Source organism: Sinocyclocheilus rhinocerous, unplaced genomic scaffold, assembly GCF_001515625.1.
Source record: "Sinocyclocheilus rhinocerous isolate Xijiao unplaced genomic scaffold, SAMN03320098_v1.1 scaffold1537, whole genome shotgun sequence".
In the NCBI taxonomy this organism is placed as follows: Eukaryota; Metazoa; Chordata; class Actinopteri; order Cypriniformes; family Cyprinidae; genus Sinocyclocheilus; species Sinocyclocheilus rhinocerous.
In genome coordinates, this window is record NW_015659384.1 from 41,580 (window position 1) to 66,687 (window position 25,108).

The 25,108-nt window shown below is 36.3% G+C and overlaps 1 protein-coding gene across 1 annotated transcript; it reads left to right on the forward strand.

Moving 5' to 3' along the window:
- Positions 1-1,550: 1,550 nt before the first annotated feature.
- On the forward strand, positions 1,551-22,175 carry LOC107723637 (vesicle-fusing ATPase-like). The gene is made up of 19 exons (XM_016532348.1): positions 1,551-1,664; positions 3,778-3,863; positions 3,958-4,084; positions 4,634-4,673; positions 5,837-6,003; positions 6,105-6,212; positions 6,306-6,381; positions 8,098-8,253; positions 12,559-12,758; positions 13,997-14,162; positions 14,263-14,337; positions 14,418-14,605; positions 15,057-15,152; positions 15,517-15,673; positions 17,098-17,231; positions 17,368-17,434; positions 17,660-17,739; positions 19,530-19,664; positions 21,755-22,175. Exons 1-19 carry the CDS (start codon positions 1,653-1,655, stop codon positions 22,028-22,030), a joined length of 2,346 nt encoding a protein of 781 aa, XP_016387834.1. The 5' UTR covers positions 1,551-1,652; the 3' UTR covers positions 22,031-22,175.
- Positions 22,176-25,108: the final 2,933 nt, after the last annotated feature.

A 25,108-nucleotide genomic window follows, 5' to 3' on the forward strand; every position in this document is an offset into this window, starting at 1 on the left:
TTAAAAAGTGTATCATGATCTGTTCTAGATATTAAACACTGATGTGATTCATGCTTACAATTTGCTGACTTCTCGGAAAATGGCATATTCAACTGCTCCATTAAAGCCACACCCTTGCTTTGAGAGACTGTGTTTGGATGTGTTGGCATGGGAGTTAGTGTAAATGTACATTAAACTCGTTGTTTTTGATGTTAAAACATGATAGGGAGTAATTTAAGCCCTTTATAATTAGGACATGTCCTGTGAACTGTTTAACCCTGGAAAACAACAAGAGTTATCTTTATTTAACAATGTAAAGCTTGACATATGAAATAGGCCTAATAGTCGGAAGATAATAGTCTTTTTTATTTTTTATCAAATGGATTGGTTTATTGAACCATTGGACAAAATATAAAAGAAAATCTCAAATAAAGTTTGCACATGTACCACAACCTCTGAAGCTGGACTTTGTTGGAATTATACTAAAAAGCCTTTTGCTTACTTTTACTTACCAAAACAGTATGAACCATCAATCAGAAAGCATGTAGAAGATTATGTACAACAGTTTTTTCAGAACAATTTTGATCATTTTGATGATTTAAGGGCCTTAGAAATTAATGGTTAAGAGCCATATGCCTCTGGCGCCATCTAATGGGCAATGTGCTTTGATTATTGCATTAATTAGGTTAGTTTGATGCGACAAACACTTTTATTTCTGTCTCATATAAACCCAGTAAGACGCACAGTTTATTCTGTACAAAGACCTACGACAAAACATGCAAACATGAGAGGGCAGGAGTTTATACATATGAGCTAAAACATTTATTATGTACCCATAATAAATAAATTGTGGTTATTATAATCATTAAATTAATTGCACATTTTCTATAATTGTTTATATAAATTTTAAAGTTCGATATTAAAAAGTCGGAAGATAATAGTCTTTTTTATTTTTAATCAAATGGATTGGTTTATTGAACCATTGGACAAAACATAAAAGAAAATCTCAAATAAAGTTTGCACATGTACCACAACCTCTGAAGCTGGACGTTGTTGGAATTATACTAAAAAGCCTTTTGCTTACTTTTACTTACCAAAACAGTATGAACCATCAATCAGAAAGCATGTAGAAGATTATGTACAACAGTTTTTTCAGAACAATTTTGATCATTTTGATGATTTAAGGGCCTTAGAAATTAATGGTTAAGAGCCATATGCCTCTGGCGCCATCTAATGGGCAATGTGCTTTGATTATTGCATTAATTAGGTTAGTTTGATGCGACAAACACTTTTATTTCTGTCTCATATAAACCCAGTAAGACGCACAGTTTATTCTGTACAAAGACCTACGACAAAACATGCAAACATGAGAGGGCAGGAGTTTATACATATGAGCTAAAACATTTATTATGTACCCATAATAAATAAATTGTGGTTATTATAATCATTAAATTAATTGCACATTTTCTATAATTGTTTATATAAATTTTAAAGTTCGATATTAAAAAAGTTATTATAATTACAGTACATTAAAACAAAAAGCTCGTGCTTTTATTTTGGTGGGTCTTCGCTTCTGGTTTGATGTTCGTTTCTTAGCTGAGAGCAGTCGCTGGGGCAGCGTCTAGTCGTGTCGTTCTTGCGGAATTCATCTTGATCACCTGATAAACGCAAAAATGGCTGGCCGGGTGAGTATTTCTTTATGATTAAAGTTGTTTTGTTGTCGCACAGAAATAACTCATAATTTCGACAATCTGCTCAGCATGTCCAGGGCTCAGCTCCATTCATTCGTGCTGTGTTTGCACACGTCATTCACACTCGTGCAGTACCGGAAGACAAGTTCCACATCACGTCTTATGACTTTTCAGGAAAACATTACTTATACAAAAAGTCACGAGAATATTTACAATTTTTAATGTGGAAGCGACAACTGTATTTTCTTTAAAGGCGTTTGAAGAGTGACTTTGGCAAATGCATGCTAATATAACTGTGGCTGTTGTCATTACAGATAATTGAATCAAGAGTATTATAATAATAGATAAATGCTGTTTTTGACAGGAAGCAAGGTTATTGATTTATGATTATTCAACTAAAATAAAAATACAATATGAGGCTTTTTCTTTCTTTCTTAATTCTTTCTTTCTTTCTTTCTTTCTTTCATCAAGCCTTGCAGTGTTTTTATATAAATCGTTTTCGTTCTTTAAAATAAAGCTGGAATAAAATATAAATAATTGATGCAAAACTTGAACTTAACCTAAACTAAAATTAGAAATATTATCTTAACAACTAAGTAAAATAAAATAATTTTAAATACTAAAATGACTAAAACTGAAAATGAAATAAAGTTAAAGTGAAATAGAAATATTTAAAAATAACAAAATTACTAAAAAATAAAAAAAGCACATAACCAAATGACTAAAACTTCGACAAAGTTAAAATGAAAACGAAATATATATATATATATATATACAAAAGATAAAAATAACTAATTCAAAATGTTATTAAATTCTTTAAAAGTACATAAATAATGCTAAAATAAAACTGGACTTCTGAGGCGACAAGAAAATGCTTACATTTATTTTTTGAAAACAATTAGATAAAGTTACTGTTTGTTATATGTAACAGTATTTTCTATATGTATTAATATAATTTTGGATATAACATTATTATATAACATTTTCACTATAATGGGGAAAAATTAATAAAAAAAAACAAAAAACGTTAGATTAGAATACAAATTAGAATGTTCTCAAATCTAGATTTGATTTCCACAAAATTTACTGGTTTAAATAATAATAATAATAATAGTAATAATAATAAGCAGCTTTTCAGTGTGGTCTCAAACCTTTGGACCCCACTGTATGTGTTGCTTGTGGTCAGGTGTCTGTTTCTGTTGTATCACAGGATAAGTGGGTCCAAACACACAGTTACTAAGCAATATACATTAGCCAGCATTATGATTACAGGCTGTATATTTGAGGAGATCACGTGAGATTCAGAAGGTCTGGAATTCATCTCATGCTATTGGTAATACCACACTAGGGTTTAATGAAGCCCTTCAGTAATCCTATAAGATCACACAGCATTACTGCATGTTCTCAGTACTTTTAAGAGCGAGCTTCAGCTGGTTAAACATAGAGATTTGTAAGTGTTTGAATGAGTGAATATCAGGTTACAGAAAAGGTAATGGGGGAGTGACTCCTTACTCAATGAGTGTTTGTCGTGATGAAAATGATGATTTGAACAGACAGCTGGTGAGTGTCGACAGACATATAGGTTGAATTTTTTTCAGTGAAAAGGATAATAGATGCTGTTTTTTTTTTTTTGACTAATCAAATGGTCTGTAACAGTTTACAAATAGTGTTTGGTTATCAGTTAGTTATCATGAAATTAACTCCATTTGGCCCAATTGTTTATTTATTTATTTTTTTGGGATCAGTATTAGTACTACTTACTAGTAATGATACCGATACAACTATTTAGCTTTAGTATCACAACACATATATAGTTACAATGTCTGGAGTTTATTGAAAATTATTTCTGCATTCTTTTAATCTAAAATCTATATACCTTTATATATAGTTAACTTCAACCAATGTATAAGCAAATATAGTCCAGTCTTAAAATGCAATGCAATGTATAACCCCTGATCTAGACAAAGATGGCTTCTAGAAAACAGTAATTAAAAATGATGATTGAGCATGTACAAGCTTTTGATTGGAAGTGAATATCAAGGCTGAAATGTCAGCTTCTGTGATTTGCTATCACTTCATCACTGCTTTTTTCTTCTTTCCTATACAGCTAATGCAAGCAGCGAGATGCCCAACAGATGAACTGTCTCTCACAAACTGTGTGGTTGCAAGTGAGAAGGACTTCAAATCTGGGCAGTGAGTATTTGATGTGTAATGAATCAGAAAAGAGGACTGTCATTATGTTTAAATACATACTGCCAGAACGCCTATGTCAAAATAAATAAATCAGAATTATATATATATATGTGTGTGTGTGTGTGTGTACTGTATATATATATATATATATATATATATTGTTCACGGTGAAAACCCACCCTAGCGTGGTGCCGGGAACCATTGCCTTCAGTCTACCTCAGGTACATGTTTGTGTCATCATTCCACAAAGGCTTCTCTAACGTCTAATGACATACGATATACTCTGAATATGTTTTTATGTAACCATCTTTATGCCGTCTGCCTTGTGAACTGCATTAGTATGCAGATGTACAATAATGTACTGTTGTTGTCAGCATGCTTATTTCTTAATGTCTTGCATTGTTTTTGCCTGCTTCTCGTTCATCTGTTAACATGACAGCAGCAAGACTTCTCAGGTACTACAGTAACGTTCTCACAGTGGTCTTATTTTATGGCATGATGTAATATTTTATCAACAAGAGACCAAGAATTGAAACACAACTAGAGAAAAGTACACATTTCGTTGTTAGTGTGCTCTACAGTAAGACCATCTAACAAGAGAAAGTTGTACAAATGTATTGTGTCGTTTTTTTTGCAGTAGGATCTTCCAAATAATAACTGTATATTAATTGTGTGGCTGGTAATATGCTAAAGAACATATAGTTTAAATTATAAAGATAGAAACTCATTATGAAAAATAGAAACTTATTGATATCCTCTCTGTGTCATAGAGGAAATGGGCTGGACTCTCGCTAAACCAGGATGTTGAAGGTATGTGTACCGTTTCACATTACTAATTACTAAACAACACCGAATTTGATTGGCTGCAAACTAATAGTGCAATAACTCAGGGAGTTTGTTACCTGCGTTTGCTGTGAAATTATTGATTATAATGTAGTGTGATAAAACATTGGTTGGGTTGGAGAGAGATGGAAGGACAATAGATGGAGCTAGTGGAAAATAATACATTTTTGGAGATTTTTTTAGCCAGTTAGTTAAGAATTCAATTTCTGAAAATTTTGTTTTCAGTTGAAACCATTATCAGTTAATTTAGCTAAAAAAATGTAGAGACTTTAATTAATATGTAAGTCACCCCAAGAAAGAAGCAAATGTAGATAAGTTCTAAAAAAAAAAAAAAAATGCATGTAGTCAGCAAATTTACACTGTTATACAAGCTGTACATTCCCTACTTTACATTGTAGCAAAGTGTCATTTCAGTGTCAAATTTGTCACATGAAAAGATATAATAAAATATTTACAAAAATGTGAGGGGTGTACTCACTTCTGTGAGATACTGTATATATAAAATATATATTTTATGTTTTTGAAATAAGTCTCTTGTGCTCACCACAGCTGCATTTATTTGATCAAAAATACATTAAAAAGTAATATTGTAAAAATATAAATAAATTAATAAAATTAATAAAAAGTTTTCTAATTTGATGTATATTAAAATGTCATTTATTTCTAACTGCAAAGCTGAATTTTCGGCAGCCATTACTCCTGTCTTTAGTGTGACATGATCCTTCAGAAATAATCCTGAAATGCCAGTTTGGATTTCAAGAAGCATTCCTTCTTATTATTAATGTTGAAAACAATTGCACTGTTTAATATTCTTGTGGTATATTTCAGGATTGTTTGATGAATAGAAAGTGCAAAAATGTATTTGCATTTGTTTGTGTCTTTAGAGAATAAAAATATTAATTAAAAAATTTTGAACAGTAGTGTATGTGGACATTTATAGGGAGTAGTATTACAAATTCTTAGCGCAAGTTTCGTCCTATTGAATTGTTTTGGAAAGACATATTTCATACAAAATCTTATTTTCATTCATGCCATATTAAATATGTCGTCTACCTTGACTAACATCTATAGTATATTTCAACAGTGACCGTTGTCTTATTCTCCACTTGTCGCTGTTGTCTTGTTTGCAGTGAGTGTCTACAGCTTTGACCCATCGAGACAGTATGTGGGAACCATGACGCTAGAGATTGACTTCCTCCAGAAGAAGAGCGTAGACAGCAACCCTTATGACTCTGATAAAATGGCCATTGAATTTATCCAGTGTTTTACCGCACAGGCCTTTAGTGTGGGCCAGCAGGTGAGCCATCAAAGAACTAACGAAATTAATGTCATACCCACACTTAATAAGGTCTGAGAACTTTTACATTGCACATTAAGCCTGTATTGTCTTCCTGACAGTTTGTCTTCAGCTGCTTTGACAAGCTTTTTGCACTGGTCATAAAAGATATCGAGGCCATGGATCCCAGTATCCTTAGAGGCGAGCAAAGCTCTAGCAAAAAGCAGAAGGTAGCTTGTTATTGCTTACTCTCAAATCATGCTGATTCATGGGTTAATAGAGATATGGCTTTAATATGGTTTGTTTCCATTTTTCTTTTTCAGATTAAGATTGGTCTGTTGCATGGCAACTGTCAGGTGATTTTTGAGAAAGCTGAGAGCTCATCTATCAATTTGATTGGTTAGTGTTTAACTGGGAAACACACACCTCCATTGTGGCTCTGATATACACAATATGTGTATCTTCTAAGTCTTCCGAATACTTTATGATACAGCATCTACAGTATTTAGTCAAGACTTATTAACCTAATGATCTGGCGTGGTTAATCCAACATTGTCAGCTGCTGACAAATATATTTAGTCTTTTTTTTTTTTTTTTAGCTAGTGAACTTGTCACAGCTAACTTGATACTAGGTAGGTCACAAATTCTTGTGAGTTGGAATGAAACATGTCACATGCTTTTACTTAAAGTTAGCAATGTTAGCACTTATAAATCACTGAAATGTAATTTTATGCAAATATATAATTAGAATGATCAGAATTACAAAATGAGTTTAGTTAGTTTAACTGCACGCACATTCAACAGAAAGAAAAAAACTTTTCATTACCTTACATGAACATTCACTACCACCTCTATTTTTAGCCTTCACTCATCACCAACTCCACAGTGTTTTAAGAACAGTTTAAAAGGCTTGTAAACTCTGCCATAAATCTTATATTTATCCCTTAAAATATAAATATAGGTTCTCTTTTCCATTGATATATTTGTTTTCAATATATATATATATATATATATTTTTTTTTTTTTCAATGTCCTATATTTGGTGCTTTTCTGAGCTGAGCCATTTTGCTTGCAGGATACACATGATTCTAATTTAGTTCTAGAGTTTTTATTAAAAATTTAAATTAATTAAACTGACTTAATGTAATCAATTTCTTTAAAATAATAAAAAAATGAATTAAATGATTTTAAGTGATTTAAATGATTTTATTTTATGATTTCCCTTATTTTAAGTAGTTCCTATTAGTAGTTAGCCATGTCAGAAAAACAGAATGGCTTCTGCATTTACAGGGATAGTTCAGCCAAAAATGAACATTCTGTCATCATTTACTCACTTTCATGTCATTCCAACCCTGTATGAGTTTCTTTCTTCTGTTGAGCACAAAAGAAGATATTTTGAAAAATGCTGGAAACCAAACAGTTGATGGTAGCCATCGACTTCTATAGTGGAAGTCAGTGGCTACCCTCAACTGTTTAGTTGCCAACATTCTTCAGAATTTCTTCTTTTGTGCTCAACAGAAGAAAGAAATTCATACAGGTTTGGAACAACTTGAGGGTGAACTTGATTCAATTATTATTTTTTTTTCAACACCATATTGTCAAAAGATTTTCTGTCTGACTGCTAAGAGTAATAGATGGAGCTGAAAATCAATTTGAAAGTATCCTGAATTGGTAATTCATTCTTAATCACATACTACATTTTAAAAATTTTTTATTAATATTTGACAGTCCACATTTTTTATCTCACGGTGTTAAACTAGATTGAGTGATAGGAAGTGAAAAACACATTTTGTGAACAACAGTTAAAGCACGTGTGTAACAGATTAATCCAAAATAATTCCTCTGTACATAAACTTTTATTTGAGTTCTGTGTTGTCCAATGACTCAATCAGTGGCTTCAATTCAATTCAATTCAATTCAATTCAATTCATATGCTTCAAATAGTGTAAAAACCAAACTTCACCACTAGATGGCAGTCAGAACACACGTGGTTTTACCTCATCTACCTTACTTAATTGTTATCTCTACTAAAATGTTTTTTACATCCCTTAATATTTGACATGTTGTATAACCTTGGAAAACCTCAGCAGTCTGTTTTTGGTCCTTTTTCTCCAGGAAAAGCAAAGACCAGAGGCTCTCGGCAGTCCATCATCAACCCAGACTGGAACTTTGAGCGCATGGGCATTGGAGGCCTAGACAAGGAGTTCTCAGACATCTTCCGTCGGGCCTTCGCCTCGCGAGTCTTTCCTCCAGACATAGTGGAGCAGATGGGTGAGTCGTTTCTCTCCTTCTGCCACTTTGAAGCGAAAACTGTACAGCTATGATAAAGATCGTATTTACTTTCTAAGCAACTAACTTCTTGTGTTAGCTCAATTGCTCACTTTGGGTACCAAGTAAGCCAGGACAACCACTAGTGCTGCCTCAAAAAACAAAAAAAGGGCATGACGCCCTTGTCTCTCTCTTGGAAAGACATATATCTCCTCTTTTTTTACATCCCTCTCAATACAGGTGGCCAGTGAGGCAGAGGCACAGCATGTTGTTTGACAAAGCCAAAATAAATAAGAGCAGCTAAATATTGGACAGACAGCTCTCAGACCCTCCCAGCACCTCATCTTAACCATAAATGAGAGAATAGCTCAGTTAGAAAAAACATCCTTATGTTGTGTTCTTCTTTGCCTCTGGCTCACGGTCAGAAGCCTAGTTTGAATTGTATTGTCAGACTGCAGTCTGATTGTGTGTGTATGATTTACATTCACCCATTAAACAGATAAACAGTTGTTAAAGATGCTATCCAGCAGACAAATTCCCATCAGATTGACTCCTGCAGCGAAAGTATTCTAATCATTTGTTTAGATTGATTAGAATACTCATTTGTATTCATCATTTGTTCTCAGCTTTTAGACACTGGGTGTCTTTGGCTAATAATTGCGAACAAGTGTTCTTACTTGTGACTAAAAAATGTTCTCACACAGAGTTTCATACAGATGCTCAACAGGTGCTCATGTTAATGAATCCTGAATGAGGAAGCGCATGTCACAGTTAAAAATTAGCATAATGCATAGCCAAACCATCTCCATATATTGGCTTTCCACACAACATAACCTGTACTGTATGGCGTTATTTTACTGACAAATGTCGAGAGCGCGAAAGTACATTAAAACAATACATGAGCATGCCGATTTCCTTTGCTCTCGCACAAAACCAGACACTTAAAACATGTCCGTTGCAATCACGAGTCTCTCTTCTCGCTGAAAGCGTGCGTGTGTCCGCGCTCAAACTGTGTCCTGTGCACTCATAATTCTCTCCGTGCACTTGCGCTAGAAATGTATTCTTTTCACTCCTCGACTAAACGTAAGTCAGTCTGGCTGGCCACTAGGAACTAATACAGCCTTTGGAATACGAAAACCCTTTTGGTGAATCAGTGTAATTATTTACATGAAAATATTTGTATACTGTATGTACAGTAGGGGAGGTATTGGCAAAATTTCAGCTGTAGTAAGTCAATCTGGCCACCAGGAACCTACTACAACGTTTGGAATATGAGAAAAACCCTTTTTTGTGAATTACTGTAATTATTTTCATCAACTTATTCGTGTAAGTACAGCGAAGGAGGTATTCACAAAATAAGTCTGTGTGCTCACTAGGCATGTACTATAACTCTTTAAACATTAATTTGAATGAATTGTTTTACTTCGTTTTGCACTGTGAGTGGAATTGGCAGACTGTCCCTAAAGCAGCCTAGGGGAATATGCAGCGAATATCAAACCTAAAACTAACTTTACAGCACTGTTATGTTAATGTACATTATATTAATGTACTTTCGTGCTACAACAATGCACTCTCGACATTTGTCAGTAAAATAACACCATAGTACTGATGCAGTTGTGGTGTACATACACCAAGAACTTTGTATAAAACCTTTTATTTTGACTAAGAATATATTTGATTGTGTTTTGGACTTCTCATAAAGCAGTTGTGTGTACTGTTGAGCTTTAACTTTTTGTTACTCTGAAATTAGACTTATTTTTTTGTCGCTTAGTTGTTTAATTTCTAATAAAACTTTTGCTGAATATTTCAGCTTACACAATCCATCTTTTCTAAGGCCACAGAAAGTCTGTGGTGTTTGTGTACATGTGGTTTCAGTTGGTTTATCGTAACTGTTAACACTCAGTTTGTGGTTTAATTATCACGTTATAATGTTCTGCACTTGCCAAACTGTGCACAAGAATGCTAAATCAAGCGTCACTATTACTGTTGCTCATTTTTAAGATGTAAGAATTTGAACAAACCCAGGATACTCTAGCAACCATCTACCAGCAACCTGGCAACCACCCCAAACACTGTATTAAACACCTACCAAAGACCTAGAAACCACCCAGTACACCCTAACAGCCACCTACCAAATGCTTAGCAACAACCCAGAACACCCTAGCAACCAACTACCAGAGGCCTATCAACCACTCAGAACACCCTAATAAAGCACATATGAACAGCCTACCAACCATACAGTCTACCGTAAAGGCCAATTCATTCTCCACCAACAGATGTAGGCCAACGGCAACAGCTGACCAACTAAAGTATGCCACTTCTCAGATGTTCCAAGACCCTACAAACACTGATTCAACATGTTCAGTCAGTGAAAACAAGCGCCAACCAATGGCGACAGACGCTGACATGCGTAACACACTGATCCGACAAAACCCAACGAATGTTTCTATTGCATCTGTTTGTGCAGTATGAATTGGCTTTATCAAGCACCTACCAACAGCCTAGCAAGTAGCAACCACCCTGAATATTGTACCAAGCACCTACGAACGGGTTAGTCACCCTCAACACCATAGCAAGCACTTACTGCAACACCATAAAAAATGTCCACGAGCTGCCTAGCAACCACCTCGAACGCCCTATTAAGCACCTATGAACAGTCTAGAAACCACCTACCAACAGCCTAGTATAGATTTGATTCTCTTTTTATGTTTTTTTGGTACCTTTCAAATGAGGTTTTCTTGTATGCCCTTCAGAACTGTTCATTTTCAATGTAAATCAGTTCACAGTTTAGAGAGGGTTTTGATGAACCCTGTAGAGGAAAATGCTTTTATTATTCCTGTAAGCTGCCAGATGTCTTGATCAAGTATACACACACACACAGCCTTCAGAGTGCAGTGTGTGTGCGAGAGAGAGCGAGAGATGACCTTTGTGGTGTGATGGCTGCAGGAATCGGCCTCTGGCTCAGGCAGCTGGCTGCTCTAATGAGATGGCGGGTCTTGATAGCGCAAAGGTGAGCACCTAATTGGGGTTGGTTTTGGAGCCCAGGTGCTGAAGGAAGGTGCGGGTGTGTGTCTGAGTATGTTATTGTCTGATAGCGCTTGGGTGGGAGTTTACACCAATATACCCAGTTTCTCCCAAAACTCCCACCAACTAAAGGTCATTTTAGTCTGCCCAGCCATGGCCTCGTTCTTCTCCTCCGTGAAAAGTCTGGACGCCTGCCCTCCCTCAACCTGAGTCTGTCATCAGGTGTAAATGGCCATGCTGATTCTCATCTCAGGCCTGCTGGTTATCTCCAGTCTTCCCGCTCTTTCCAAATGGCAGCCAGCAGATGTTGTTAACCAAAAACAGGGCTCTTGTCTGAGAAATGCCATTGCTGGTCAAAAAGACCCCTGCATGTGCTTCTTTGAAAACAGTTGTATTAGACACTTGCCCATACTTTTTGTGTGTGGGTTTATATTATATATGGAATAATAATTTTTTTTCCAGCAAGGATGTATTAAATTGATAAAAAAGTGACAGTAAATGCATTTTTAATGTTATATAAGATTTTTATTTCAAATAAATACTGTTTTTTTTAACTTCATATTTCATATTTTTTCCATAGAATCCTGGAAAAAATGTTTTCCACAAAAATATTAAACGGTACTGTCAACACTGATAATAATGACAATTGTTTCTCGAGCACCACATCAGCATATTAGAATGATTTCTAAAAGATCATGTGACACTGAAGACTGGAGTAGTGATGCTGAAAATACAGCTTTGCATCACAGGAATAGATTTCATTTTAAAATAATTTATTTTAATATAAATTATTTTAAATTGTAATAATATTTCACAATATCACTGGTTTTACTGTGTTTTTCATCAAATAAATGCAGATTTGGTGAGCATAAGAGACTTCTTTAAAAAAAACATTAACAGTAATCTAACCAACTTGCATGCAAATATATATACTTTTTATTTTTTTGATATTTATTTTTTGTGTACACTCACATGTATTCAAGGTGTAAGTAAAAAGTGTGTTGATTTTTTTACTTGGTTATACCACATGACATTTTTCATTAGATTGAAACTCTTGTTAAAAATATTATTCAAGTAGTTTCTAAACCATATAAACCCAACATGAACACATTTTTAAGAGTTTGCCACGTGTTTTAAACTAGTTTGTTAAAAGATTTTTCCTTTTATTTATTGTGGGCACTCCTTTACAGTATGTCATTGATGCTTAAACCATTTTGTGATGTCTTATGTTTCATATCCTCCGGTTTTGACTTTACACCCCACAATCCCTTTCTCTTTCCACAGGCTGTAAACACGTGAAGGGGATCTTGTTGTTTGGGCCACCTGGCTGTGGTAAAACCCTGATGGCGCGTCAGATTGGTAAGATCGTGAATGCCAGAGAGCCGAAGGTGGTCAACGGGCCAGAGATTCTGAACAAATATGTGGGCGAGTCAGAGGCCAACATCAGAAAGCTGTTTGCTGATGCCGAGGAGGAACAGAAGAGGGTAAGAAACCAGGAAAAAGGATGAAGGAAAAAATGGCGTTTCATGCAAATGATTAAACATTACACACTTAGGAAAAACCTCCATTCTTTCATGCACTTCACAAATCACTGTTATCTTAGAAAGGCCATATGGATGTTTTGCACAACCTTAAATTCATCTGGCTCTGTGACGGAACCCACCGATATCTGACACTTTAAAGAAAGGTTGCTCTGTCAACAGTCAAAAAAAATCATGGCAGACAAACTTTGGTTTGCACGAAGGATGCTGTTCCCAGTTTTGGGTCCTCCAGCAGCTCTACAAATAACTCCAAATTGCTGAAATATACTTACTGAATTACTGTAAATGGCCTAGTGTTTGCTTAGAAACATTATCATAGTTTGTTTTTTTTCCGAAGGTGATATATCATGAAGTGTTGGCAGTGAACTGCTGGTTCTGGCCGTGCTTGAGTGTGATGTTGTGTTGGTAGACTGTGTGACTACATGACATTGAAAAGCTCACTCCTCACCTCTTAATGAGAGTGTCCAGCTATCTCTACCCCCTCACCCTGACTCACGGGAGGCCATGCACACTCATACTGGCCTCCCATCTGTGCTAAATGTTACGACCTAGCCTCTGACAGCCTCCAAGATGAAGAAGATAACTCTTAATTGTGGGCCATTGTCACAGAGTTTATACAGTCGCGGTCCATTCACCAACCTGGCATTTAAGCAGGGAGCTCAAGAGAACTATATGCAGAAGTTTTTAAGACCACATTCAAACAAAATGAGTTTTGAGGCATGTCATCTAACCTGACATTTTATTTTCCTTTGAGGCTATCTAGTCTGCTACTAAATGGCCTATTATATTATATTATATTATATTATATTATATTATATTATATTATATTATAATATATTATATTATATTATATTATATTATATTATATTATATTCTGTGGTTTTACTGTTACCTAAAACAAACTAAAAATATTTTCATTCATTTAAATAAAGCTGAAATTAAATTAAATATTTTATGAAAAACATAACAGTTAAAAGAAAATGAAATGTAGAAATGTTCACAAGGTCTTGGCTAATAACTACACCTGTAAAGTATTGGTTACTTGTCTTTTAATTTGTCATTTTTAAGTCACAGAAACCTTTAATAATATATATTAATATTACAAGTGAACCTTTATATGACAGTTTTGAAATTATGGCTGCCCTGCTATAATTATTTTTCTCTATTTTTGGCGTTTGAAGTTGGGGGCCAACAGTGGACTGCACATCATCATATTTGACGAAATCGATGCCATCTGTAAACAACGTGGCAGCATGGCGGGCAGCACTGGGGTCCACGACACTGTAGTCAACCAGCTACTGTCTAAGATCGATGGTGTAGAGCAGCTCAATAACATCCTGGTCATTGGTGAGAACTTCCTGTGAGATCAGCCAGCATAAAGAATGACCGTGCTTCATCTTTTGTTCATTTGGCTTTGCTTTCTTTATTAAATCATACTTTATTTAAGGAATGACCAACAGGCCTGACCTGATCGATGAAGCCCTCTTGAGGCCGGGTAGACTGGAGGTCAAAATGGAGATTGGTGAGAGCTACATTAGCCATCATAGCCCTTTTCAATAGGTCGCATATTCGAGGAACAGCTGTTTAATCATCCTTCTCCAGGCTTGCCTGACGAGACGGGCCGTGTTCAGATCCTGAATATCCACACGGCAAAAATGAAGCAGTCAAACATGCTGGCCAAAGATGTTGACATAAAGGAGCTGGCTGTTGATACCAAGAACTACAGCGGAGCAGAGCTGGAAGGGCTTGTGCGAGCAGCCCAGTCGACTGCCATGAACCGTCACATCAAGGTCTGATCTCATCATCTCATCCACAATGCAACACCACAGTCATAACTAATTATGGTTGATTTAAACAAAATCAGTTCTGAACTCTGGTTGGAACTTATCTCAAGTTACAAAATTGGTTTATTATACAAATAAAATGCCGTTTACCTCAGATTACAGCAATGTTGTGTTACACATTTGAATACCATCTAAATGGTGTGGTTTTTATGTGAATACAAGAAAAGATTGTTTCAATGCTTGAGGTAGTGAATTGTTAACCAATTAAATCTTGCTTTATTTGAAAATAAGTTTTTAGAAGCCTATGGATATCTGTGAATAGCCAGACAAAATGGGTGTGTGTGTGTGTGTGGCTCACACATGCCCATATTTGATGGTGTTGACACAATGCTCCCATATTGTCCCATATTGAAGTGGATGAGTTTGAGGATCAGTCTGTGTGTTTTTGCTCCTGTAGGCCAGTACTAAGGTGGAGGTGGACACAGAGAAAGCTCAGATGCTAGAAGTCAGCAGGAGTGATTTCTTGGCCTCTCTGAATAATGACATCAAGCCTGTAAGTCCACTCTTCATTATTGTGGATTCAGTTTGCATAATATGTTGAATCCAAATCCACTGATTAGATCTCATGCAGCCAAACTTCACTATCAACATTAAGTCTGGCCCACATTGCAGTTCATTTTGGCAAAGAACCGCCCACTTAGACTTGAGGAGGTTATTATTTTCATCCAACATGTAAAGTAATGTTCGGTGAATTATTTTGTGCATTCTACACTGTGTGAATGGGCCTCCTGAACTTGAATTTACAGAAAAAATGTCAAATTATTATGCAGTATCAATATTGATAATTTTAGCACTGAATAAAGTAATGCATTGCTTTAATATTTAATGCAATTCTCTCTGTTTTTTTTTCTGTAAAGGCTTTTGGCACTAATCAGGAGGATTACTCTAGTTACATCATGAATGGTATTGTGAAATGGAGCAATGCTGTGTCTGACATACTGGGAGATGGAGAACTTTTGGTGCAACAGACCAAGAACAGTGAACGCACACCGCTAGTAACTGTGCTTTTAGAGGGCAAGTCTTACACAAACTTTGCGGACATATAAATAGACATACACTAATACAGCGTTAGGGGCAACTAGTATTACTATTGCAATATAACAAGCATTACTATTGTAATAATACTATGTCACTATAAAAATAAAAATTGAATATTTAAAGTGGTAGTTCACCCCAAAATGAAAATTCCCCCATGATTTACTCACCCTCATTCCATGCTAGGTATACATGACTTTCTTTTTTCAGACAAATACAATCGGAGTTATATTAAAAAATGTCCTGGCTCTTCCAAGCTTTATAATGGACCGCTCCGTGGGGTTAATAAAGGCATTCTGAAGTGAATTGATGTGAAAGAAAAACATCCATATTTAAAACTTTATAAACCGCCATCTCTAGCGGAAGCTAACTGTCATATCCGTGTTTACGAGAGAGTGACGTTTCAGCGGATGATGTAGGATGCAAGCGTAGCATAAGCTCTGGTATGACAGCGGAAGATTAAAGTTTTAAATATGGATATTTTTCTTACACAAACATCAATTCACTTCAGAAGGCCTTTATTAACCCCCCGGAGCCATGTGGAGCCCTTTTTTATGATGGATGGATGCACTTTATTTTGCTTCAAAATCTCGACCACAATTCACTGCCGTTATAAAGCTTGGAAGATCCCAGACATTTTTTAATATAACTCCAATTGTATTCATCTGAAAGAAGAAAGTCATATACACCTAGGATGGATTGAGGGCGAGTAAATCATGGGGTAGTTTTAATTTTGGGGGGAATTATCCCTTTAAGAAAAATAACAATAATGATTTTATTTTACAGTATAACTGTAAAATTAAAATGTTAATATTTCTGTCTTAATTTTTTCATTTTCATACGTTAAACGCTTCTTGTTACAAATCTGGTAAATGAGTGTTGCCTATTGTTCCTAAATGCACATTTTAAAAGACCTTAACTCAGAATAGATGCCGTATTTACTGTGAACCAAGCTGCTCTGAGACACTGAAAACACTGGATCATGAGCTGCTAACATGTAAATGAACACAGTGCCACACTTCACTCTGAAATGAACTGCACATGTTTATTTAATTATATAACAGCATTTGAGATTTGATGGTTTCACAAATACATATTGTGATTTAATTTTTGGTGAAGTATTTAGCCCTAAGAGAGGGTGTGTGGATGAAGATGGCAGAATTGAAACCATAAAGCTCATTCTTCATAATTATGAGCAAATAGCTAACTGTTCAGCAGGGTAGCTGACTGTAAATGTATGAGTAACTTATAGCTTGACAAGTTACAGTTGCACACATGTACACACAAACACTGAGAGAATAGCATTTCTCCCTGCTCTTGTTCTCTGGTTCACACAAGCAAACATGCACCATAATGCTGCAATCTGATATGACTGAGAGTGTGAATGCTCTCCGCTCCCTCAGGGCCTCCTCACAGTGGTAAGACGGCACTGGCGGCCAAGATCGCAGAGGACTCCCAGTTCCCCTTCATCAAGATCTGTTCTCCAGACAAAATGATTGGCTATTCAGAGACCGCCAAATGTCAGGCCATCAAAAAGGTAGCAACCTTGTCGCTGTAGGTTAAGACAATAAGAGATCTGTGCGTTCTGAAAGCAGTTGTCATGGGGAATGTTATGGATGTGATATTTCAGCTGCTGGCCTTTAATAGTGGGTTTATGGTTTTCATCTCTCTAGATCTTTGAGGATGCCTACAAGTCCCAACTGAGCTGTGTGGTGGTGGACGATATAGAAAGACTTCTGGGTGAGTCCGTCACAATGAGGACGATGCACTTCCTGTCAAACCTGATAATACGTTCAAAAGAATCTCCGTGTTCATTGTGTGCACCCATTTATTTAGTATTTATAGGGATTCGGAGGGAATTTATGTTTTCTTGTCTGGGTTTTATTGTTGTTTTAGTTGACTTTGTCTACATACCAAACTTACCCAATACTGTCAGTTCATCTCTGATGTTTCTCCACTCCACAGATTTTGTTCCCATTGGGCCACGGTTCTCTAACCTGGTGCTGCAGGCTCTGCTGGTGTTATTGAAGAAACCTCCTCCTCGGGTGAGAACGTTGCACATTCACACCGACCTGTAATACTGCCATCCACAGACAGGGGGCAGCACCTCCTTTTCACCAGTAAACACCATCAAAAGAGAGACACTCTAACTGCAATGGAGTAACTCACTACATTTGTTCTTTGTTCATAGACATATCAGAGTTATTTTAGTCTGCTATTATAATTTTTTTTATAGTTCATTATTTTACCCTTAATGTAAGTTTTTTTTTTTTTTTTTTTTAAACCTCGAACCCCAAGTATAATCCTAAACCAGTGGTTCTCAGACTGTTGTCCATGAAGGATTCCTAGTGGTCCTAAATAAATACAATTATTGACAAAAGTTTGAATTAGTTGATTTGGTAGTCAACTCATAACAATGAATTAACTCATTGGGCTAAAGTTAATATGCGATAAAATGTTTCTGTTGTCTAATATTGCATATTATATGACAGTTACGTGTTTTTTAGCTATTGAACTCTTTTAAACATATTGGCTAAAAGCAGCAGGATAGTTAATTTCATATATAATAAATACATAATAAAAGCAAAACAGCAGTCAAAAATCATAGTGTAAATTAAATAGTCCAGTTTCATGTATCTACTGTTCAAACATTTGGGTTTAGTAAGATTTTTTATTTTATTTAATTTTTTTGAAAAAAAAAAAAAGGTAATATTTTTATTCAGCAAGATCAAGTGACACTGAAGACATTTATAATGTTAAAAAATCTATATCAAAATAGAGCTTTTGATTCATCAAATAATCCTGAAAAAATTTTATAATGGTTTCCACAAAAATATGAAACATCACAACCTTTAATAGTGATAATAATGAGAAATGATCCACTGAGCACCAAATCAGCATATTAGAATGATTTTTGAAGGATCATGTGACACTGAAGAATGGAGTAATGATGCTGACATTTATTCACAGGAATAAATTACATTTTAAAATATATTCAAATAGAAAACAGTTGTAATAATACTTCACAACATTACTGTTTTTACTGTGTTTTTGATTAAATAAATGCAGCCTTGGTGAGCATTTTCTTCAAGTTTTGAGTCTGTGGTTACCCCAATTTTTATTTTACGGAAAATGTTTAAGAACCCCTGGTTAAACCTTGGTGCGTAACTTGTACCACACCACTTGTTCTATGGACACAAAGGATACCTCAAATTTTGTTGCGAAGAACTATCCTGTCACTTTTCTAAGCAGTCACACTTATGATTTTAACATTCTTTTGACTTTAACCAATAACCAAGAATATACATTTATAATTTGGTTGAATTTGAAAACAATTTTGTTTTCCTGCATTCGTGTTTTTCAAGTACAGGTCCCCTTAAAAGCTACTGTTGTGTCAGCCTGCCTGGTGGCATTGAGTGTGTACATCGGGCAGGAATAGGTGTTGTGCTGTGTTTGTAAGGTGTTTTGAATAGCTGAGGGTCTGTTCCTCCAGATCAGGACTGTATAGAGCAGCACTCAGCAGGGAGTCGGGTCTTGGGTGAGTTGATAGAAAGGGTTTGTGAGAGAGCCGGGACCTGGCAGGCCCGCTGCCTGTGTGGCACCTCATCTGCATGCACTAGCATATACTGGGCACCACAGGGGGCGACCCATAATCCCCTCTGCTCGCTGGGGCCTCTGGGAATGGCCTACCTCATTACTTCACGTAGATAGGCACCATAGCACGGCTGTAGTAGCACATCTTGAAAGTTCTCCAATGAGAGATTTTGACCTTTAGGGTTTTAAAAAGTATTACCATAAATAATTTGACACACGTTTGCTTGTATTTATTCCGCAGGGTCGTAAGTTGCTGATTCTTGGCACAACTAGCAGGAAGGATGTTCTGCAGGAGATGGGCATGTTGGACTCTTTCAGCACTACAATCCACATCCCTAGCATCTGTAGAGGGGAACATCTCATAGAGGCCCTGGAGGTGAGGCTCTCAGAAACACAAAGAGTTTAAGAGATAAAAGAGATGTACAGTGGCCCCAAAAGGTTCTGAACACTTAACCTTATAAAGCCTAGTGTATCATATTTGATAAATGAATTTTTTAAGCCTCTACGTAACATAATCAAAACTTTCTGAAAAACCTGTTGGACATAATCTACTACATGACTTCTGTCATCTGAGTGATAGTTAATACTATTTTAGCAAGTAAAAGCCTTATAGTATAATTGTAAAAATGTCCACCTTTAGGTCATGGTACATGTGTCTTTTGCTGTGAAATCTTGACTGATTTTTATAAAGTAAATGTAAGAATAACTTTTATATTGGGTCATTCCGTGTCAACTCAACCAAAGATCCCTGGCTCAAATGTTTGATTTTGTTAATATTTTTTCTGAAGAAAGATAAACATGTAAAATAAAAATGGATACTGAGTAATTCACTATTTTGTAGAGGGGGGTCAAAATGACAACTTTCACCTGAGATTTGGAGCCAAATTACAGGGGCATAAAAATGACTTCAGAAAGATGGCAGCATCATTATGTTATTTTCACACACTAATCGGTAGATCTATTAGTAAAATCTGTTGACTTTAGCCATCTTTGTTGCATTATATGCCAATGGTGACCATTGAAAAATGGGAAAAAGTAAAAAAAAAAATTATTCAAAGTTTGCACGCCTGTAAAATATTACAGATATCTTAATGCCCTTTTAGATTTTGGGTTTTAACAAACTTTTCTTTTGGTATCTTCATTTTTAAGGCTGCATCTGGTCCTATTCCAACGATACTGGAATCTCAATATGGCTCCAGGAGTCAATTGTTCAATTGTACACATTTTCAGTGGTCAAAAACCAAATGTGGGCCACTTTGCATTCAGCTGATAAATATTTTTCTTTTAAATAGAAATGTCTGAAGAACAAATAATATTGAAACTAGAAATGTATCTTGTTTCCCTCTTTTAAAAAAAAACAATTGGATAGAACAGACCTGTCTGTGTTCCATAAATATTCTTTTTCAAATGTTTGCGTGCTGTGTAAGTCAAGAAATATTAAAGATATATCAATATCATTTTAAATTCTGGTTCTTAAATTTCTTAATTTTTAAGGTCCAGGATGGTTCAATCCCAGAGATATGGGGAGTCCAATGCGACTCAATGTCCGATTTGTTGAATTTTACCCATTTTCAGTGAATGAAAACCAAGTTACCCTCATTTGGTTTTTGACCACTGAAAATGGGTAATTTTCAGCAATTTGGACATGAAGCCACATTGAGATCCCCATATTTCTCTGGAATTGAACCATATACTCACTATATCAATATATGGGCAATAAAAGCCTATTGTATCAAATAAACATTTCTAGGTTATATTTCATATAAAGGTTCAAAATTCTTTTTCATTTAAAAATAGATTTTTCTGACTGTTATTTCAGGCTGTTGTCAGGCTTTACAGAGTTAAACCACACTATCACTTCCATGAAAAAATAATTTAATTGCATTGCAGATAACGAATAGTAAATCTTTAGTATTATCATTTGAAACCAAGAAACTAGGTGTCCACATATGTTTTGGTGCCACTATAATAGGTTTGAGGGGCAGAAAAACAAGGTTCTTGAAGAAAGAATGGTGCAATCTACTTTGTAGAAGATGTTTCTGGGGACTCATTAACATTAAGCAAATAATCTTAAAGGGATAGTTCACCCAAAAATATCAGTTCTGTCATCCTTTACTCCCCCTCGTTGTTCAAAACCTGTATGACTTTGTTTCTTCTGTGGAAAACAAGATATTTTGAAAAAATGTTGCACTTTCCATAACGTGAAAGTCAGTGGGGGGTTCAGTGTTGTTTTGGACTCCATTGACTTTTATTGTATGGCTAAAAATATTTGAAACATTTCTCAAGAATCTTTTAGAAGAAAGTATGTCATATGGGTTTGGAACGACATGAAGGTGAGTAAATGATGATAGAATTTACATTTTTGGGTGAACTGTCCCTTTAAATTTTAGATGTACATTTCATAATTTCCATAGTTTTTGATTGTTAGGCCTCAACTGACTTTTTGTATTCTTCTGTGTGGTTCAGCTTCTCGGGGGCTTCCAGGAAGAAGAGCGAGCAATTATTGCAAAAAAGGTGAAAGGACAAGCCGTGTGGCTCGGCATTAAGAAGCTGCAGATGCTCATTGAGATGTCACTGCAGGTGAGACGCAGAAAGACCTTTTCACCCTGCGGGTTGTCTAGACGACTCCCTGAGTCACAGCTTTTCCTGCGAAATCATCTGCGGTTTGAGTCAATGTCAAATTTAATTACTTTATGGCATCATAATGAAAACAAGCCCCTCCAGATGCGCCTTCTCTCTTGACACACAAACACACACACAAGTAAACAGAACTCCATATTCCTCATCTGCATGCAATTTGGTGTATATGGACTGCTTCTGGAGTTGATTGAAGCCTTTCACTTTCCTGCCAAAACAGACTGTTCTCAGAAATCCTGCAATAATGTTAGCTGCTTAATACCTTAAAAAAAAAAAAAAAAAACCTATGTCTTCACAGAACCGTCCACTTGGAGCAAATATTTTTCATCTGAAAATGTATTGGAAAGATTAAAAAAAAAAATTAATACTTTTATTCAGCAAGGATGCATTAGATTGATCAGAAGTGACAGTACAATTTATAATGTTAACAAAATATTTACATTTCAAATAAATGCTATTCTTTTTATAACTTTCTATTAATCAAAGAGTGCTGAAAAAATATAAATTTTCACAACAACAACAAAAAAAACCTTAAGCAATTGTTTTCAACATTGCAAAACCTGCATATTAAAATGATTTCTGTAGGATCATGTGACACTGAAGACTGGAGTAACGGCTTCTGAAAATTCAGCTTTGCCAGAAATATCGTTCGTGAGCATAAGAAATCTTACCGACCCAAAACTTTTAAACAGTAGTGTACATAGCGTACAAACTCTTTCACACTATAAAAAAAATATGATTGTTGAAATTAAATTTTCCCTGTTTGCACAAAATATTTCAGAAGTGGAGGGCATTTTTATTTTTAACAACCCTTCAAAATTTTGGGAAAGATTCAAAAAAAAAATTAATACTTTTATTCAGCAAGGATGCATTAGATTGATCAGAAGTGACAGTGCAATTTATAATGTTAACAAAATATTTACATTTCAAATAAATGCTATTCTTTTTATAACTTTCTATTAATCAAAGAGTGCTGAAAAAATATCAATTTTCACAACAACAACAAAAAAAACCTTAAGCAATTGTTTTCAACATTGCAAAACCTGCATATTAAAATGATTTCTGTAGGATCATGTGACACTGAAGACTGGAGTAACGGCTTCTGAAAATTCAGCTTTGCCATCACATGAATAAATTACATTGAGCAATTTAAATCCATCTCGCTGCTCAGTGCTGAGGGCAAAACCTTCTTCAGTGTTCTGTCCACACTCTAAAAAATGCTGGGCTGTTTCAACCCAACTTTGGGTCAAATATGGACTAACCCAACTTTTGGGTTAAAAATTTTATGTAAAACTTTAACCCAACGGTTGGGTTAGTCCATATTTGACCCAAAGTTGGGTTGAAATAACCCAGCAAAAGCAGATGAGAAAATAACTTTCTGCTTTACATTGATACATTAGTGCAGAAAGGAGGGACTCCTGGGATGCCTGGCTGTCTTGAGCACACTGGAGTAATCACTCAGTTAACTTGACTTGGCCACTGCATATGGGTCCATACCACAAAAGTTGGTAGAGACTGCAGTAAACCGGCACCATGTCCCCAGTAAGATCGCGGACCTCATCCTGGACTACTATAACAACTTCAGTTTGAGAGTCATGTCTGGGTCTGTAACATCAAGTTGGCATCACCTGCAGAAGGGTATTATTACTGGATGCACAATTTCAGTAATCCTTTTTGCATTTGCCATGAACATGGTTGCCAAATTGTATAATGATTTAACAGCATGGCATCCTGCCATGGGTTCTCTGGCCTCTGCTGGTATATGAAGTGCCGACTGCATCAGTCGAGCTAATGGAGAGCAAAGTTAGCAGCTATCTCCGCAGATGTCTCGGTCTTCCATGCAGCTTGACAACAGCTCTGTATGGGAAGAACAACACCCTGCAACTCCCTTTTACCAGCAGTTCATGGTTCATGGAGTTCATGGTCTCCTGCACCAGAGAAGCAATGCAGTACGGAGACTCCAGCGATCCCAGCAGCTGGCATTGAGGTCCATACTGGCAGAAAGTGGAGAGCCTCAAGGGAGCTGGATGCAGCAGAGTCCAGACTAAGGCACAAGGCCATGGTGGGGGCAGTGGCTTGTGGAAGAGCAGGACTTGGTACTACAGCCAAACACGAGGCAAGGTAAGGCGATACCTCATGCAGGAGGAGATGATTGCGACAGCGGAGGAAATTCGCATAAGCAGGGAGGCAGGTATGAGGCAAAAAGGGGCATGGATGAGATGGGAAGATGCAATGGAACGGAGGCTCACATGGTCTGACATCTGGCAAGCAGAGCTGCAGTGCAAGAAATTCTTAATCCAAGCTGTCTTTGATGATTTACCAATCCCAGCGAACCTCCAGGTCTGGGGCAAGGCTGATACTCCTTCCTGCTCCCTCTCTAATGTCACTAGAACACATCCTGAGCTGCAGCCCAAAGGCCCTTGACCAGGTTCTAACGGCAGTAGCGGAGAGTGTCACCTTGACCATTGCAAACAGCAAGTACCATCACTGAGCTAGGAAGGAGATACGGTTTGTGAAAGCAGGAGAGCAGCCAACACTGCAGCAACAAGCTCCAGCAGGCCTTCTTCATTCAGCATGGGACTGGCAGCTTTTAGTTGACCTGGAGAAGCAGCTGAAATTTCCAGCACACATTGCAGTGTTGAGAGAGTGGTTGGAGAGCTCGTGGTTACCCTGTGGAGGTTGGATGCAGGGGCTTTGCTGGCCGCTCCTTCTTCAGAGCATTCACTGTGCTGGGGTTGAGTGGGCCCAAGAGGAGAGCAGCCATTAGACTTGCAACAGAGGCTGCAGAAAAAGCTTCAAGTTGGCTGTGGATAAAAAGGGGTGATCTGTGGCTTAAACGCTGCTGGGACGCAGGTCGGGGCTTGATCAACCCCAACTGGGTCACCTGGGTGAGGGTGCATGATGTTGAAAGACCCGAAACACTGGATGAATCCAGGAAACATCACTGATGTTGCGAATCAGCGCATCTGTAGGATGTATATTTCACCACATATATATTCAATAATATATTCAAATTCACATTTTTAAATATTTTACTGTATTTTTGATCAACAAAAATGCAACCTTGATGAGCATAAGAGACATCTTTTAAATACATTTAAAAAGCTTACCAACCCCAAACTTCTGAATAATAGTGCTTTTTTTGCTTTAAATAATATACATAGTTAAATCTTCCAAAATGAC